The sequence below is a fragment of the Dendropsophus ebraccatus genome, chromosome 9 (assembly GCF_027789765.1).
Source record: "Dendropsophus ebraccatus isolate aDenEbr1 chromosome 9, aDenEbr1.pat, whole genome shotgun sequence".
NCBI classification, from domain to species: Eukaryota; Metazoa; Chordata; class Amphibia; order Anura; family Hylidae; genus Dendropsophus; species Dendropsophus ebraccatus.
Genome location: NC_091462.1, coordinates 99,376,372 through 99,393,820, shown reverse-complemented (window position 1 = coordinate 99,393,820; position 17,449 = coordinate 99,376,372). Strand labels below are relative to the sequence as shown.

Below are 17,449 nucleotides of genomic sequence, written 5' to 3'. Positions count from 1 at the left end.
ATCGCGGCAAGCCCCGCCCCCAACGCCCACCGCGGGTGGGATATTCGCTCATCGCACATGGCTTGAGGAGGAGACACAGCAGGAAGATGGTAACTATCACTGCCAGCTGGAAGTCACCAGCTTCCCTGGCATCCTGTATAATGGGGGTCACTCAGCTTCCCTGGCATCCTGTATAATGGGGGTCACCAGCTTCCCTGGCATCCTGTATAATGGGGGTCACCAGCTTCCCTGGCATCCTGTATAATGGGGGTCACTCAGCTTCCCTGGCATCCTGTATAATGGGATCTCTCAGCTTCCCTGGCATCCTGTATAATGGGGTCACTCAGCTTTCCTGGCATCCTGTATAATGGGGTCAGTCAGTCTCCCTGGTATCCTGTATAATGGGGTCAGTCAGCCTCCCTGGTATCCTGTATAATGGGGTCACTCAGCTTTCCTGGCATCCTGTATAATGGGGTCAGTCAGTCTCCCTGGTATCCTGTATAATGGGGTCAGTCAGTCTCCCTGGTATCCTGTATAATGGGGTCAGTCAGCCTCCCTGGTATCCTGTATAATGGGGTCACTCAGCTTTCCTGGCATCCTGTATAATGGGGTCAGTCAGTCTCCCTGGTATCCTGTATAATGGGGTCAGTCAGTCTCCCTGGTATCCTGTATAATGGGGTCAGTCAGCCTCCCTGGTATCCTGTATAATGGGGTCACTCAGCTTTCCTGGCATCCTGTATAATGGGGTCAGTCAGTCTCCCTGGTATCCTGTATAATGGGGTCAGTCAGCCTCCCTGGTATCCTGTATAATGGGGTCAGTCAGCCTCCCTGGTATCCTGTATAATGGGGTCACTCAGCCTTCCTCACATCCTGTATAATGGGGTCACTCAGCCTTCCTGGCATCCTGTATAATGGGGTCATCCCACTTCCCTAGCATCTTGTATAGTAGTCAGTATAATGGAGGTCACCCCCTGGACTCAGAGCTGCCCCAACCAGCAGGGACTCCAAACGGCCTGCTACCACTCACCCCCCCCCCCCCCCCCCCCCCCCCCCCCCCCCACCACCCCAGGGCACAGTGTCTCAGAGTTGCCAAATGCAGGGGGACAGCTCCATATCGCTGGTACAGGTAATATGTTGGGGGGCCCCATACACTTTTTTGCTATGGGGCCCCATGAATCCTAGTTACGCCCCTGATCAGTGGACATCCACATCATCCTGTACCCCAAGTGTCAGTGTCATTATCCTGTACCCTAAGTGTCAGTGTCATTATCCTGTACCCCAAGTGTCATTATCCTGTACCCCAAGTGTCAGTGTGTCACTATCCCGTACCCCAAGTGTCAGTGTGTCAGTATCCTGTACCCCAAGTGTCATTATCCTGTACACCAAGTGTCAGTGTGTCATTATTCTGTACCCCAAGTGTCAGTGTGGTGTGTCATTATCCTGTACCCCAAGTGTCAGTGTGTCACTATCCTGTACCCCAAGTGTCAGTGTCAGTATCCTGTACCCCAAGTGTCAGTGTGGTGTGTCATTATCCTGTACCCCAAGTGTCAGTGTGTCATTATCTTGTACCCCAAGTGTCAGAGTGTCATTCCTGTACCCCGCTGCGGTGATACTAGCCTAGTGGTAAAATACATACACACACCTTACCTTATAATATCTATGTGACCGTTCTTGGCTGCTAAGTGCAGGGGGCTGGTCCCGTTGGGGTCCGTACTGTCTCCAGGCTTTGGCTCTAACAGTGCTGCACACATGTTACTGTTTAATAACAGCTGAACGACCTGCAAATGATAGAGGTGGATCCCTGCTGTTAGATAATGAATAATTCAATGCCAGGACAAAGTGATTTGGCACCAGTGTCAGATATCCCAACGCCCTCCCCATCTGATCCTCTGCAGATGGCTCAGTTATGGCACAATCCTATACAAATCACTTGTCAGGATGGTTTTAGTTTTTCGTGTGGTTTCTAGTGACCGATGTTCCCTGATAGAAAGAGCCGAAGATGGTTCTGACACTGCACCAAATAAACCAGTACTCCTCCTATTCAAAACGGGACCCAGAAAAATATCCTAAAATATCCAATCCTGCCCTAGAGTAGCCTACAATCTGGGGAACAGCAATCAGGTACACTAGTGGCCACACGCGGTACTACTACTGCAAATAGTTATGGTACTGACAAGTATTGGGAAGAAGGTAGAATTCACACACAGCAGATTCATCTGAATGGTGTTGTCTAACATTTATAATTTGTATGATTAACCGCAAGGGGATAAAACGATTTCTCTAAAACTTACCCCGACTCTTCCGAACTCACAAGCCAAGTCCAGAGGAGTTTTTCCAGAGATATCCATGATACAGGGGTTAGACTGGTGCTGTAGTAACATTTCAGACTGGGAATCAAAGGAGGAAAATAAATGGGGTGAGACAACAAAACAGTTCTGTAAGGAGTGTGATAACTAGGCGGCTTTGCTGCTGGGATCTCAGGTAATCAGCTGTTATTTATAGATTTAGGGGAAAACCTGTATTAAATTAGGCCACGCCCCAATAGCCCCAGCGGATTCTCTAAGAAGCGCATGTCTTTTAGTGAAACCGGCCTGACCTGGCCTGTCTTTTGGCGGGCGCAGAAATCTACACCTAGATTTTATGCTATGATTGACACCTGCGAGCAAGCGTAAATCAGGGTTAGGAGGAGACCAAGCCTCCTTCTGGTCTTGCCGTGGAACCCCCCATCAGGTGAGCGGGGGATACGGCAGGTGCACACCAGGGAGAAGGGGCGAATCTGCACCTTCTTTGTAGCGTACACCTCGGCTGCAGCCTTCATAAATCTCATAGAAAGTGTTGAGTTTTTCAGCAGCGCCTCCAGAGGAGAACTGAGGTATTACAAGGTTCTTACTGAAATCAATAGTTGGTCTGGTCTAATCTGGAGATGCTGACAGCGCGAGCATGAGGAGGAATAGTAAGTCTTAGGTGTAAATTTATTCAGACATTTTCAGGAGGAATAACAGAGGACAATGCCCTGTTTTAAGAAAAGATACTCCAGATCTATTTTTCATTGTATCCCCATACTGATTTATCCACATAGGGAAATCTTCCTGTAACAGACCTAGTTATATACTCGGGTATTTATAGCACACTCCACAGCGGAGTATCACAAAAGGAAATAGGTGATTTCATATTTCATAAAAGCGCAGGCTACCTCATGTGAACCCTGCAAGGATAGAAGGGAGACGGCTTTCTCTTCTTTGCACGTTCATACAACATCATTAATATTAAGTTACATTAACTATTCCCTTTCATGCGTGTCAAAGCGATGGCGCCGTGATCCTGATTTATTTTTATCCTGGGAGATCAAACTGGGAAGAGAAATGATTTAAAGGACAACTCTATGCAAAGCCTAAAATTCAGGGGTGACTATAGTTAAAGGGGTGGGCCACTTTATAGTGAAATAGTTCAGTGAACTGTACTCACTGTATACATAGAAGCTCCCTGTGTACTTCATAAAGCTAATATCAGACTTCCCTCCTCCAGGCTGTGCTGTCCTGCTCTGTGGTGAGTCTGTCCATAAGATGGCCCACATAAAGAAACATGGGACCATGCCCCGCCCCCAGTGTCCTTCATAGACATATACAGACTCAGTGGTGGACACAGGGGGTGTGGTCACATGTTCCTCCATGTCAGCCATCTTATGGACAGACTCACCACAGAGCAGGACAGCACAGCCTGGAGGAGGAGAGTCTGATTTTAGCTCTATGAGGTACACAGGGAGCTGCTGTCAGTATACACAGTGAGTACAGTTACTAATACTATACACTGAACAATTGTACTATAAAGTGGCCAACCCCTTTAACCTGAATATACCTAAGCCCCCCACCATGCTACACTCAGAGGGGTCTAGGAGGCTAAGATAGTCTGAAATGATTCTGGATGAAGTTACACCTCCACACTAAATGAATGTCTCTCTATGGCATCTAGGATAGAGATATCATTGCAAAACAAATGATTGATATAAGAAACAAGGGTTTGCAGCCAGTGCTACCACCTTGGACGTTCCAGCAGATAATACTATAGTCGATACTTACCACATCGTAGTGTCCATGCTGAGCCGCCTGATGCAATGGGATTTGCCCTTCGTCTGACTGTATATTCACCGCAGACCCTGATTTGAGAAGCAGCTTCATAGGTTCTTTCTTTCCTTGCCAAGCCGCATAATGGAGCGGACGCATCCCTGTATGAAAACCCAACAATGGTCATTGCCATAGACTAAATATGAAGACAGCCCAGTGAAGGTGGACTTCTGGGGCAATATCCATACCTGTAACCTCGCTATATATGCTGTACATACCCCCTACATTCATAATAGTCTAGAGAGGTCAATATGAGTCAGGTAATTTGCCCCTTTGCGGTTATCAATCCTCATATTTGGAATATCAGGAATACATAGCCTTTGCACTTGGTATTAGAAGTGTGATGTATGGAAAATTACTATATATCTTATAGAGAGGAACTACTTTTACTATCTAGATTTTCTCCAGGGATCTGAGTCATGTTCAACAGCTCCCTTTAGCTGTGGCCACAAATGTTCACAAGCATGGGCACAACCTGCGGCTTCTCAACAGATAACAAGCAAGAAGGTAAACGGTAGGGCACTCACCATAAAACGTGACTTTTATTTCAATCCATTAAAATCATTCCGGTACAATCAGACGGCTTAGACGCCAGCACCATGTGGTAAACGTGACAGCTGTTTCACGTGCGTCAGCACGCTTCTACAGGTCTGGAGAAGCGTGCTGACGCACGTGAAACAGCTATCATGTTTACCACATGGTGCTGGCGTCTAAGCCGTCCAATTGTACCGGAATGATTTTATTAGAATGAAAATAAAGTCACATTTTATGGTGATTGCCCTACCGTTTACCTTCTTGCTTATTGTCATATCACTGGAATCTTTACTATTACGGAGAGAGAGCACCCCATTTAATGACTACTGGCAGTGTATCAGCGGGTTATATGAATAAGACTCAGTTCACATTGTGATAGTGCCGATCCCTTTCTTTATATATCAGCACTGTTCTCAACAGATAGCAGTACTACCCTACTTATACTCTTGACATGGAAGGACACCATTTTTAATTTAGGAAGTACATTAAGTTGTCATGGTCACTGCATCCTACGCCCTCTCCTTCTCCAGTTCTATTACCGCCATATCTGACTTTACTCGATACCTGACAATAGTTGCGTCCTCATCGTTGACTCTTCCTCTCACCTTTGTTATCTTTAATGTCCACAGCAGCCTGCGCTTCCAGCAGCAGAGAGATTAGCTCCGTATTCCCTATGAGGGCAGCGTGATGCAGAGCCGAGAACCTGCAAGAGACAACAACGCTCACACCATTAGTTCTGTTCTACCTGCAGCCTCCCCAGCTGCGCTCATCATGATAAGAAACGCCTGGAAGCCTATTTACTACCCCCCATCGGTTTTCTATGACTTCTTGGACCCCCCTCTTCCTATTGCGTTTGTATAGGTTATGGATGACGGTTTTGTCCGCTGCTGAATACGTTTTAGTAGAGATCAGAAGGGCGCCATGCTGAGCTATTGATCTATACTAAAAACCCATTACGGAGCGGTTTATGAATCACTGCTTTTACCTTTCGCCATCATTCATACTCATATTTGCCACAGAGGGTAATAAAAGTGGAAAGTCAGGAATGTATGTACAGCACTTGGTATCTGAAGGGTCTGGTGGTGACAAACGGTAAGGAATAAACAACATCTGCAGGTTAGAAGCATCTAGTAGTTTATATCCACAGGCTTATTTTGGGATTTTGAGCATTGGAGGCGGGACTACGACCGCCAGAGCACCGAATCGCCTCTGGCCAGCACGCCCCCTCCTATTGAATATCAACAGAGCAGGCAGACCGGAATGGTGTTCTGGGGGAGGGAGTAACTTATAAATACACAGAAACGGTGCCGAGGATGATGGTAAGAGATCTACCCTCCTCCTCAGCGCCCTGTGCCCATAAGGGAGATAAAGGGAAACTATCAGCAGCAGTGGCGTAGCTACCATAGAGGCAGGGTGGGCAGCTTCTAGAGGGCCCGTAGGCGCTGAGGAGGAAGGTAGATCTCTTACCATCATCCTCTGCACCGTTTCCGTGTATTTATAAGTTACTACCTGCCCCAGAGCACCAATCCGGTCTGCCTGCTATGTTGATATTCATTAGGAGCGGCGGGCCAGCCAGGGGCAAATCGGTGCTCTAGGGGTCGTAGTCCCGCCCCCAATGCTCAAAATCGCAAAATAAGCCGGGGATGCACAGGGAAGATAAGAGCCTCCTGTGTCCTTCTGCTTAACCCCTTATGTACTGCAGTGTGTAAGTGACCCAATGTTTACTTACATGCTGGAACATGCAGAAGACAAAGAGATCTCTGCTTAACTGCTCTGATAACCTCTGACCTATGTTCTCCGGCTGCTGCAATCAAGTAGAAAAATGTGCAGAGCTCCATGCAGAATTCAGGGAATATCAGTGCACCAGCAGTAAAGCAGAGATCTCCTTGTCTTCTGAACTTCTCACTTATACACAGCAGTACATAAGGGGTTAAGCAAAAGGTAGTCTGCTTCTGCACCTATGTTTTTAATCATAAGGGCTCCTAATAGGCCCTTTTAGTTAAAAACAAAGGATTGACAGAGCAAGGACCTGTACTGCTCTGCCAGTCACTCTTGTGGCTGCAGGCCGGATTCTGCCTCTGGGGGGGGGGCCTTGCAAATTTTTGCTATGGGGCCCCGAGAAGCTTAGCTACGCCCCTGATCAGCAGGTTGGACGAATCTCACCTACTGATAGTTTCCCTTTAAGCTCAACTCCAAGAATGGATCATTTGTGTAGCTGGCTGTTGATAGTGAAATGGCGGCCTTTTAGTTTTTCCTTTCTTCAAAAAGTATGATTTTCCCCGGGGTGGTGCTGCAGGAGGATTGAACATTTGCTACTGGGATTCCAGTTTATCACATTGAGATCCAGAAATTGGCCAATGTTATCAAGGGATTTATGAAGAAAAATACTGTCAACTTCTCATCCTGGCAGTGTAACCCCTTAGATGCTGCAGTCAATAGCAGCCATAGCATCTAAGTGGTTTACAGTGGGAGGAGGCTCCATGGCAGCTGCAGGCTGCTATGTTTATACACCTTTTAGGCCCTGCCAGGGGCAAGACCTAATGAGATGCCTCTCAATTAGACAGTAAAGGGGTATTCCACTCAAACATGACTTTTCATATGTTGCTGCCCATGGTGAGACTAACAATTTATTCTATTCTTGGAATATTATCTATGCAGTCTGCTTCTCCCAGTTCTGAGCTGCTGATTTCTGCTAAAGACACAAAAATCTGTGTGTGAGCCTTTCTCTCTGTCTCCACCTCCCCCCTTCCTTCCTTCTGAGACAGCTGATGTAAAGAAGTCCCTGGCAGGCTTCAGCTGCAACAATGTAGTTTCTTTGTAATGCTGGGAGGGTTAATCTGAGGTCAAGTTGCTGATGAATTTACTGTGATTAACCTTCCCAGCTGTAACGCCTGGAGTAGTGGATCCACTGGACCGTCACTAGCAATGGCACTAACCTCACCAGGGAGCGGAGTCTAAGGGGCCGCTGGTTTTCACCAGAGCCCGCCGCAAGGCGGGATGGACTTGCTGCGGCAGGCGACCCCCAGGTCGCTACCCCTGGCTTGGTTGCTAGTGACGGCAGGCGTGGCAGGAGCAGTAGGCAGGAGATGGTGCTGGCAGAGGTCTGTAGGCGTAACCGCAGGTGACAGGCTGAATACAGGAGCAATAGTGTAACAGAGGAGCAGGAACCAGGAACGAGGACTAGGGACCAGGTAGCGGGCAGGAATCAGGAACAAGGACTAGGGACCAGGTAGCGGACAGGAATCAGGAACAAGGACTAGGGACAAGGTAGCGGACAGGAATCAGGAACAACAGGGAGCTGGGCCAAACGCTATGGGAAGCATGTAGAGGCTCCAACACCTGTAGTGGGGCAGGGCTGGAATTTATAGGAAGTGATTAGTGCAACTTCCAATTAGGGGCGGACTGGCCCTTTAAATCCGAGACAGCCGGCGCGCTCCTTTCACAGCGGGTGAAAGGAGCGGGGCGAGGTAAGGCGCCCCCCGGGGCCGAACTCGTAGCAGCGCCGGGTCCCTGCACATGGACCCCGGCAGCTGCATGGAGAGGTCGCGGCGGCGGCCCGGAGCACGGGACGCCGCCGCGGCCGTGACAGTACCCCCCCCCCTTTGGCCTCCCCCTCTTTCTTGCCTGCAGATTGAGGCAAATCAGTGATGAAGTCCATCCCTATGTGGCGAGGGGATGTGGATTTGCGGATGAAACCCTTCTGTAAGTTCTCCCGGATGTAAGAGGACATGGCCTCAGTCTCGGGAAAGGAGAGAGGGTACACCCGACCTTGTGGAGGAGAAGTTCCAGGAAGGAGGTCTATGGGATAATCGTACGCCCGATGAGGTGGTAGAGAGTCTGCCTCCGTGGCAGAGAAGGCATCAGGCAAGTCTTGGTGTTCCGCCGGTAGGCCGGATACAGGCTTGGCAGGGTCGGGTGACAACATAGAGTACTTGGGCTGAGGTGACCTCAGACACTGGTTGGAACAGTCCTGACCCCAACTAAGAATCTCCCCGGTTCTCCAGTCCAGCTTAGGTGCATGTAATCGCAGCCAAGGGAGTCCCAGGAGGATGGTGGAAGAAGAATGGCGCAGAACGTAAAAGGAGATCTTTTCCTGATGTGAAGTGCCCACCTGGAGGACTAGAGGTGCGGTCTGGTAGTGCACATGGTCGTAAGAATCTCGCCCGTGACCGAGGAGATAGTCAGGGGTCTGGCTAGTTGGGTCACGGGTAGCCGCCATCTTTGGACCAATGTAGCTGCAATAAAACTGCCTGCTGACCCAGAATCGAGAAGGGCAGTAGTCTGGTGAGTTTGTCCTGAGGGTGTCTGGATGGAGACTGGCACAGACAAACTTGGAGAGGTGGCATTCACACTTAGGGAGACCTCTCCCACCGGACCTAGGTGCTGGCGTTTCCCGGACGCTTGAGGACGTTGGGGACATCTCAGCCGAAAGTGATCCGAACCACCGCAGTAGAGGCAGAGATTCAGCTCCAGTCGACGGGCCCTCTCATCAGTCGTCAGGCGGGCTCGTTCCACCTGCATAGGAACTTATGGAGACGACTGGGGCATAGGAGCAACGGGATTCTGGAACACCGGTGCCAGCCGGGGATGGCGACGGGGCAGACTCAGACGCCGTTCTTGCCGGACCTCCTCCTCTCTCTCGGAAAACCTGGTGTAGACTCTGGTAGCCAGTAGAATGAGTTCGTTCAAGGAGGTAGGAAGGTCTCGGGCAGCGAGCACATCTTTCACTCGACTGGACAGGCCCTTTTTAAAGGTGGCAATTAGGGCGGCCTCATTCCAGTCTAGTTCTGCGGCCAGGGTGCGGAACTGGATGGCGTAATCACCAACGGAGGATGGTCCTTGAGATAGATTGAGGAGAGCAGTCTCAGCCGAAGACGCACGGGCAGGTTCCTCAAAGACAGAGCGGAACTCAGTCAGGAAGATTCGGAGATTAGCAGCAACAGGGTCATCACGGTCCCACAGCGGTGTGGCCCAAGCCAGAGCTCTACCTTCCAATAGGCTGATGATGAAAGCCACTTTAGAGCGCTCGGTGGCAAACTGACTGCTTAGAAGTTCAATATGCATAGTGCATTGGGTCAGGAATCCTCTGCACAACTTGGGGTCACCTCCATATTTACTTGGGAGAGCCAGTCGTAGTTTTGAAGAGGCTGCAGGAGGTGATGACTGCTGAGCTGAGGTATGCTGCTGTACGGCTGCAGTCAGTTGTTGGATCAGCTGTGACTGTTGCTGGATCTGTTGAGCCTGTAGGGCGACCACTCGGGCTACTTCACGGATATCAGGCACCTCGCCGGGATCCATGGTTGGAGCCTACTGTAACGCCTGGAGTAGTGGATCCACTGGACCGTCACTAGCGATGGCACTAACCTCACCAGGGAGCGGAGTCTAAGGGGCCGCTGGTTTTCACCAGAGCCCGACGCAAGGCGGGACGGGCTTGCTGCGGCAGGCGACCCCCAGGTCGCTACCCCTGGCTTGGTTGCTAGTGACGGCAGGCGAGGCGTGGCAGGAGCAGTAGGCAGGAGATAGTGCTGGCAGAGGTCTGTAGGCGTAACCGCAGGTGACAGACTGAACACAGGAGCAATAGTGTAACAGAGGAGCAGGAACCAGGAACGAGGACTAGGGACCAGGTAGCGGGCAGGAATCAGGAACAAGGACTAGGGACCAGGTAGCGGACAGGAACAAGGACTAGGGACCAGATAGCGGACAGGAATCAGGAACAACAGGGAGCTGGGCCAAACGCTATGGGAAGCATGTAGAGGCTCCAACACCTGTAGTGGGGCAGGGCTGGAATTTATAGGAAGTGATTAGTGCAACTTCCAATTAGGACTGGCCCTTTAAATCTGAGACAGCCGGCACGCGCGCGCGCGCCCTAGGGGGCGGGGACGCGCGCGCCGGCTGGCACAGCGGGTGAAAGGAGCGGGGCGAGGTAAGGCGCCCCCCCAGGGCCGAACTCGTAGCAGCGCCGGGTCCCTGCACATGGACCCCGGCAGCTGCATGGAGAAGTCGCGGTGGCGGCCCGGAGCACGGGGCGACGACGCGCCCGTGACACCAGCACTACAAAAAAAGTACAATGTTACAGATACTGGCTTGTTTACATCAGCTGTCTCAGAAGGGAGGGGGGAGGAGGGGGAGAGGGAGAGAAAAGCTCACACACAGATTTTGTGTCTTCCGCAGAAAGCAGCAGCTGAGAACTTAGAGAAGGAGCTTGAATAGATAATAACAAGTATGGGATAAATTGTTAGTCTCACCATGGGCAGCAACATATCAAAAGTTATGTTTGAGTAGAATGCCCCTATAACAGATGAAACACACCAGTATTCTAGATAGGAATATCCCTTTAATTATTACAAACTAAGCTAAACCAGGCTTGCACCTATGAGGGGTGTATTGCCACCTATGCGGGGTGTGTTGCCAATCCTGCCAGTCCATCTCAGCTCTATCACATAAATACGGAAACAAAATCCTGCGCACATCCCAGGCTTTGGATTACCCTTATGCCTAAGAGAATGAGAGGCTACAACCCAGCACAATAGCCAAGACAGGGCGATCATTAGCTCCTAATGTCTCAGCGTTACCTGCCGCTGCTGTGCTGATGCTGATTACACCATCAGGGTGGATGTTAGTAAATTCAGCGCCACGGTCCAGTAAAGTTGTACGGGTTATTGAAGCAGAAAATCAGTATGGAGATTTCCCCTCTGCACATCCTGGCTGATACTGCTGCACAGTCAGTGCCAGGCAATGCAGGGTGTTGTCAAGGAATGACGCGCTCCTCTGCCAGGGGGTACAGTGCTCTATGTAGAGCAGCCAGGAGCCACTGCCAATAGAGACACGCACAATATCGAAAGCCTTGTCACAGCCATGTACTGTACACACTATGCATAATGTAGAACAATTACTGCCTGGAACTGTACAAAGAGCTGATATATATATATATATATATATATATATATATATATATATATATATGCGCGCTATACTGTATAATATAGGCCACATACTGTTATATGAGGCTGATCCTGGCTGGCAGTAAATGTTCAATTATCCTGCAGCGCCACCTCAGGGGAAACAAAGTATTACATAGCTCCTACTAAAATCAATGAGCTGTCTATGTAATGTGTGGACAAAGTCCAGAATGAAAGACGCTCCTTATAGCTGGCCCTGTCTATTTGATAGACAAAAGAAATATATATATATTTGTCATACTCTTCTCCATGCCAAATATGTCCGTCTTCATGGAGGAAGAATGCTCTTCTGTAATATAATATATTTACACACAGCCTGTAGAAGCAGAATAGTGAGTGCAGCTCTGGAGTATAATACAGGATGTAACTCAGGATCAGTACAGGATAAGTAATGTAATGTATGTACCCAGAGACCCCACCAGCAGAATAGTGAGTGCAGCTCTGGAGTATAATACAGGATGTAACTCTGTATCAGTACAAGATAAGTAATGTATGTACACAGTGACCCCACCAGCAGAATAGTGAGTGCAGCTCTGGAGTATACTCAGGATCAGTACAGGATAAGTAAGTCATTCACTGCTGCCCTCTGATGGTTATACTCCTGTGAACATAATCCCTGGGGGATTTGAGGGATTCCTTTCATAGCTATCACTGAACAAATGTAAGTAAAGGAGATCACTAAACAGGGCCGCACAGATGGGAAAGATTTTGCGCATATATAATGATTTCTTTTAGATTATATATTAAGAAATAAAACAGATAATATAAAAGTGTTTGTGATAAAATAAAAGCAAGCTCCTATGCCGCCTGTCAGAGCGCCATATGCTAATCAGGTAATTAGGATTCTGGCAGAAGCAGAACGCAGTGACTTATGTGCCACAATCTGAGACGTTCTCCAATTAGCTGCCCAGATGTGCCAGCCTTAATCAAAAGCAGCTCATGAGGACACGAGCCACTAGGTGGCGCCCCATAACACACCGGGCACACATCACAGGAGTCTGGGCCTTGTTAGACGCCTGCAATGCAGCTCCCACTGGGAGACGGAGCGTAACTGATCTGACATTCCCTCATGTAGGGTTAACACTGATGTACTGTTTAAATACTCGGGTTTATGTCAGTGTGCCTGACATCATACCTACTGTAATATGGATATAAACTCCTTAGAGTAATATTTGTATAAATGTTAAACGTCAAAGCTTTCACTTTTGTGTAATGTACAGTATGTATGCCCAGACTCCACCAGCAGAATAGTGAGTGCAGCTGTGGAGTATAACATAGGATGTAACTCAGGATCAGTACAGGATAAGTAATATAATGTATGTACCCAGTGACCCCACCAGCAGAATAGTGAGTGCAGCTCTGGAGTATAATACAGGATGTAACTCAGAATCAGTACAGGATAAGTAATGTAATGTATGTACACAGTGACCCCACCAGCAGAATAGTGAGTGCAGCTCTGAAGTATAATACAGGATGGTACTTTCAAATCTATGCTATAAACATCATGGTATTATATTTATCTTGCCTGATATCTATGTATTTTAAGTTACATGCATTGTACATGTTCATATGATTTAAGATAACAATGTCTTTTTGACTCAATAATTTTTTATGATTACATTATTGTAGCATAGTAATGAGTAATTTTGTCCTTATTCATGTGTTATTGTTCATTGTGCTTATGCTGCCATTAATGTGGTCACAGCCAATGTATTAGTTCTTTAAACAGGCCTTCACACACCTGTAGTATACACCTGTGAAGGTGACTACTTAAGGAGGGTGGTTATGGTGGAGGTCTAGGTGAGCAAGAGCGCGCATGCGCTTGAAACATGTCTGATTTCTGTGGGGTCACTGCACTCCGGTGTTCTCTTGTATATGCTGCATATTGCAAAACAAAACAATCTTCTCTGCAAAAGTGCTGGACAGTGGCGCAGCTACCATAGAGGCAGGGTAGGCAGCTGCTATGGGGCCCGTGGGTGAGGGGGGCCCAGGGATGCACAGGAAACATAAGAGCCTCCTGTTTCCTTCTACTTAACCCCTTATGTACTGTAGTGTGTAAGTGACCCAGTGTTTACTTACATGCTGCAACACATAAAATTGGCCCTATTCGGCCGATTATCGCTCTGTGAAATAGAGACAACGATCAGCCGATGATCGTGTCATCGGCTGATCATTTATTTAGGTTCAAACCTAAAATCATCGGGTACCTACCGCACATCGCTGCATGGAATAGCGATGCGTGGCAGGTGACCGGTGGTTCTACAAACACTATACATTATCTACACATGTTGCAGGACTTCTCCTGCGCTCCTTCTTCCTCCCGGTCCCACGTGCATCAGCTTCGGTGCGGCCTCTGTTAGCTGTCTGTGTTAGCAGGACCACCGCGGCCAGTGATTGGCTGAGCGGTCTGTCAGCTCAGACAGGCCGCACCGAAGCTGCTGCGCGCTGGACCGGGAGGAAGAAGGAGAGCAGGAAGGCCCTGCAACATGTTTAGGTAAAGTATGGTGTTTAACAAGGGCTGCAAGGACATCGGTAAGGATGTCCCTGCAGCCCTTGCTAAACAATTATCAAGCCGTGTAATAGGCCCAGTATCGGCGCTCGTTTACATTATTAATCGGGCTCCCAGGCCGTGGAATAGGACCCTAAGAGTAGCAGTCTTTACTGTAGCGCTACCATTCTATTCCTTAGCCAGGACACAAAGGATATACAACACCCTCCTCCTCCTCTTCGCCTTCAGGCAGTCACACTGTAAATGAACCCTAACCACTATAACAAATGTATACAAAGCTAAATCAGTACATTTATCAGATACACGTAATGTTCGTGAACCGCGTCTGCCATGAGAATTTACAGTCACGCCTTCACGCCTCTTTATTTTGTAGCAACCAAAATTGTCAATTCAAAGAAACGTTATATTAATTGCCAATGACAAATCCTTAATGCGGAGGCCGGGCCGCTGTCAGGCACCGGGCTGATCTTATAACATGGCAGATATTACTAGTGATGGAGGCGGCAAGTGGATTTAGAGGCTCCTTGTGATTATTTACATTCACCAGGGGCTAAACCAGCTCCAAATAACCCTTCAAGGTTTCCTAGCTGAAGACTTTCATTCCCTTATAGACCTTTCAGGATCTAATTATTCCTGTGCAGTGTGGTCCGCTATCCCCGGCCTCATTAACACCTCTTCTTCTGGAGCTGCGCTCTCATGCATTTCTGTAAGTGTTGACAATCCGAAATAAAACACGGCCTAATTTATTTCTGGTTATTCTTAACGTGGCATTATTGCCATGTACGTGGTTATATAGATATATTAATGGTGTAGATTTTTTTACCATTGTTATTTATGCTTGCTTTATGGAGCTGTCCTCTTTAGATAGCTAGGAAGATGGCGAAGCTCTAGTTATAACTTTCAGTTTTGCAGTAGGTTGTAAAATGAGATTCTTATCTACAGTGTGTAGATGTAACATAGACATCTAGTGGCCAATATGAAAACTGCAAGGTCCAGTCATTGTTTAGTTCACATTTTTCTATGATGCATACAAGAGTTAAAGGGGTTTACCAGCGGTACAAAAACATGGCCACTTTCCCCCTACTCTTGTCTCCAGTTTGGGTGGGGTTTCAAACTCAGTTCCATTGAAGTAAATGGAGCTTAACTGCAAACCACACCTGAACTGGAGCCAAGAGAGGGGGAAAAGTGGCCATGTTTTTGTAGCGCTGGATAACCCCTTTAAAGGGTACCTATCACTTTATCAACGCGGCAGGATACACTAAGAAAATGGCAACAGGTAGGCCGGCATCAGCACAGGGCTTCCCTGGGCAAGTGTCAGGGCCCACAGTGCCTCTAGGGGCTTAGTGAGGGAGGGGGTCCTGCGCTCTAATGTTCAGCCTGTCCACTGTAGTGTAGGGTGAGCAGGCCAAACATAAGAGGACACAGGAGAAAGGAGCAGGACCTGCACAGAGAGAGGAAAGTGTGAAAGACCTGATCACATGACCCAAAAATCCTCAACCTTAAAGCGTAGAGAGCATCCTAACAGAGAGGAAGCGGGAGAAGACTGAGCAGTAAGTGCTGTGTGTTAGTGTCTGAGTGTGTCAGCGTCAGTCAGTCAGTGTCTGTGTCAGTCTGTCAGTGTCAGTCAGTGTCTCTGCCAATAATGTGTGATTGTGTATGTTATTGGTGTCTCATGTGATTGTGCATAGTGTTTGGATGATGGGTACATAGTGGATGGATGAGGGGCCTGCTGAGGCTCTGTTGCCCGAGGGCCCGAAAAAAATCTAGATCCGGCCCTGAGGTAGGCTGTCTCTGCTGATATGAGTGAGGTATGGGAACTCCTGGAAGCGCCATAGACTGCATTGTAATGCGCTTACAATGGCTGCCACCTCTGGGTGTTCTGGTACCTTGCTCGTGTAGAAGAAACAGCCTACCTGTCTGCATTTTCTCAGTTTATCCTGTCACGCGGATAGCAAAAGATAGCTTAAAGATAGCTACTAGAGATGAGCGAATACAATTCGATCGAGTAGATATTCGATCGAATATTGCGGTATTCGAAAGATTCAAATTCAATCGAGTAGTGAGGCGAATACGCGGGAAACATTCGAAAGCCCTCCCATCGCAGTTGGCGTTTTTTTTTTTTATCCAATGACCATGCAGGGAGGCTGTGAGGGACCCTGGGAGTACGCACGCAGTGCGAAAACAGTGTCTACCTTCATTGGATAGCTGAACCACATGACCTTGAATCTTAAATACTTGGCTCCCGACTCTTAACCGCAGATGTGCTTTCAACCTAGTCAGGGAAAGATCTTGCAGCAGGGAGAGATTGGTTTTAGTAGCGTTTTGGTTAGGCAGGATTACTATGCAGTGTCCCAGAACAGAGTATTTGTCCATAACTTTATGTCTTCACCTTTATTATAGTCAGTTCTATTCTGGAAGGATAATCTCACTGCAAACTTTGGTATTATGTCACCCCCCTCTCAGTATTCAGGTCTGTTGTTTCACTTATTTCTCATGTATATTCATTTACCAGTGCCTAATGGTGTGATGATGCAATGGCTTGGTGAGTCACGTGACATTACTCCGTTATACTCAAGTTATATCCAAGTCTGCCTTATTCCTGGTTGCATCCAGAGACACTGTTGCTATTGGTTACCACCGTTGTTATAAACGCAATAAACGCACAACTACCGTTGTTTCTGGACCCTGGCATTGGTCTAGTTATTGGTTCCTTGACTAGGGACAACGAGGAATTGTCCGGGCCCCGCATTGTCAGGTTCCCGTGGGTCAGTCAGCTCCCCTCATGCCTATACCGTGACCTAACATCTGGCAACTGGCTACCCAGGTCCTACCACCTACTACTTCCCTCATCGGGTTAGCCCCAGCGCAATTACAGAACCCAAAAGTCCTTTTCAGGGCTAAGATCAAGCGAAAAAGTCAAATGTTATACATATTGTTCCAGTAGCCCACTAAAGGGCACTTGATATATACTGTTTCAGTAGCCCAGTAAAAGGCATGTGATACATATTGGTCTAGTAGCCCAGAAAAAGGAAATTCCTTGCCTATTGCTCAGTGTGAACCTTACATAGTTATTATGACTATTGACGATTTTGTACAGTTAATTGTTTATTATTATTCTGCTTCCTACATAGACCTGTCCCCTTTATACAACCATGAAAATGGCCCAGACCTTACTGTAACAGTTTTATTGTAGGTTGTAAAGTAAGATTCTGTTCTACAGTGTGTACACCTGTGACATAGACATCTAGTGGCCAATATGAAAAACCTTTTTCTGTCACATAGATAGTTAAAGCGAAAATTTTTATTAAAGTATTGTATTGCCCCCCAGAAGTTATACAAATCCCAAT

At 47.9% G+C, this 17,449-nt stretch overlaps 1 protein-coding gene across 2 annotated transcripts in view; it reads right to left on the bottom strand.

The window, feature by feature from the left end:
* Positions 1–17,449, bottom strand: part of CASKIN1 (CASK interacting protein 1) — a 170,331-nt gene that overhangs the window by 30,175 nt on the left and 122,707 nt on the right. The window contains exons 1-5 of one of the 2 annotated variants that reach the window (XM_069984038.1): positions 11,207–11,300; positions 5,240–5,337; positions 4,056–4,201; positions 2,271–2,366; positions 1,627–1,757 (exon numbers count right to left, since the gene is read on the bottom strand). In XM_069984038.1, coding sequence (XP_069840139.1) covers positions 1,627–1,757; positions 2,271–2,366; positions 4,056–4,199 — 371 coding nt within the window. In that variant the 5' untranslated portion in view covers positions 4,200–4,201; positions 5,240–5,337; positions 11,207–11,300. Of the gene's footprint in view, positions 1–1,626; positions 1,758–2,270; positions 2,367–4,055; positions 4,202–5,239; positions 5,338–11,206; positions 11,301–17,449 lie in introns of those variants that run through there. The other variant, XM_069984037.1, reaches the window with a different exon arrangement.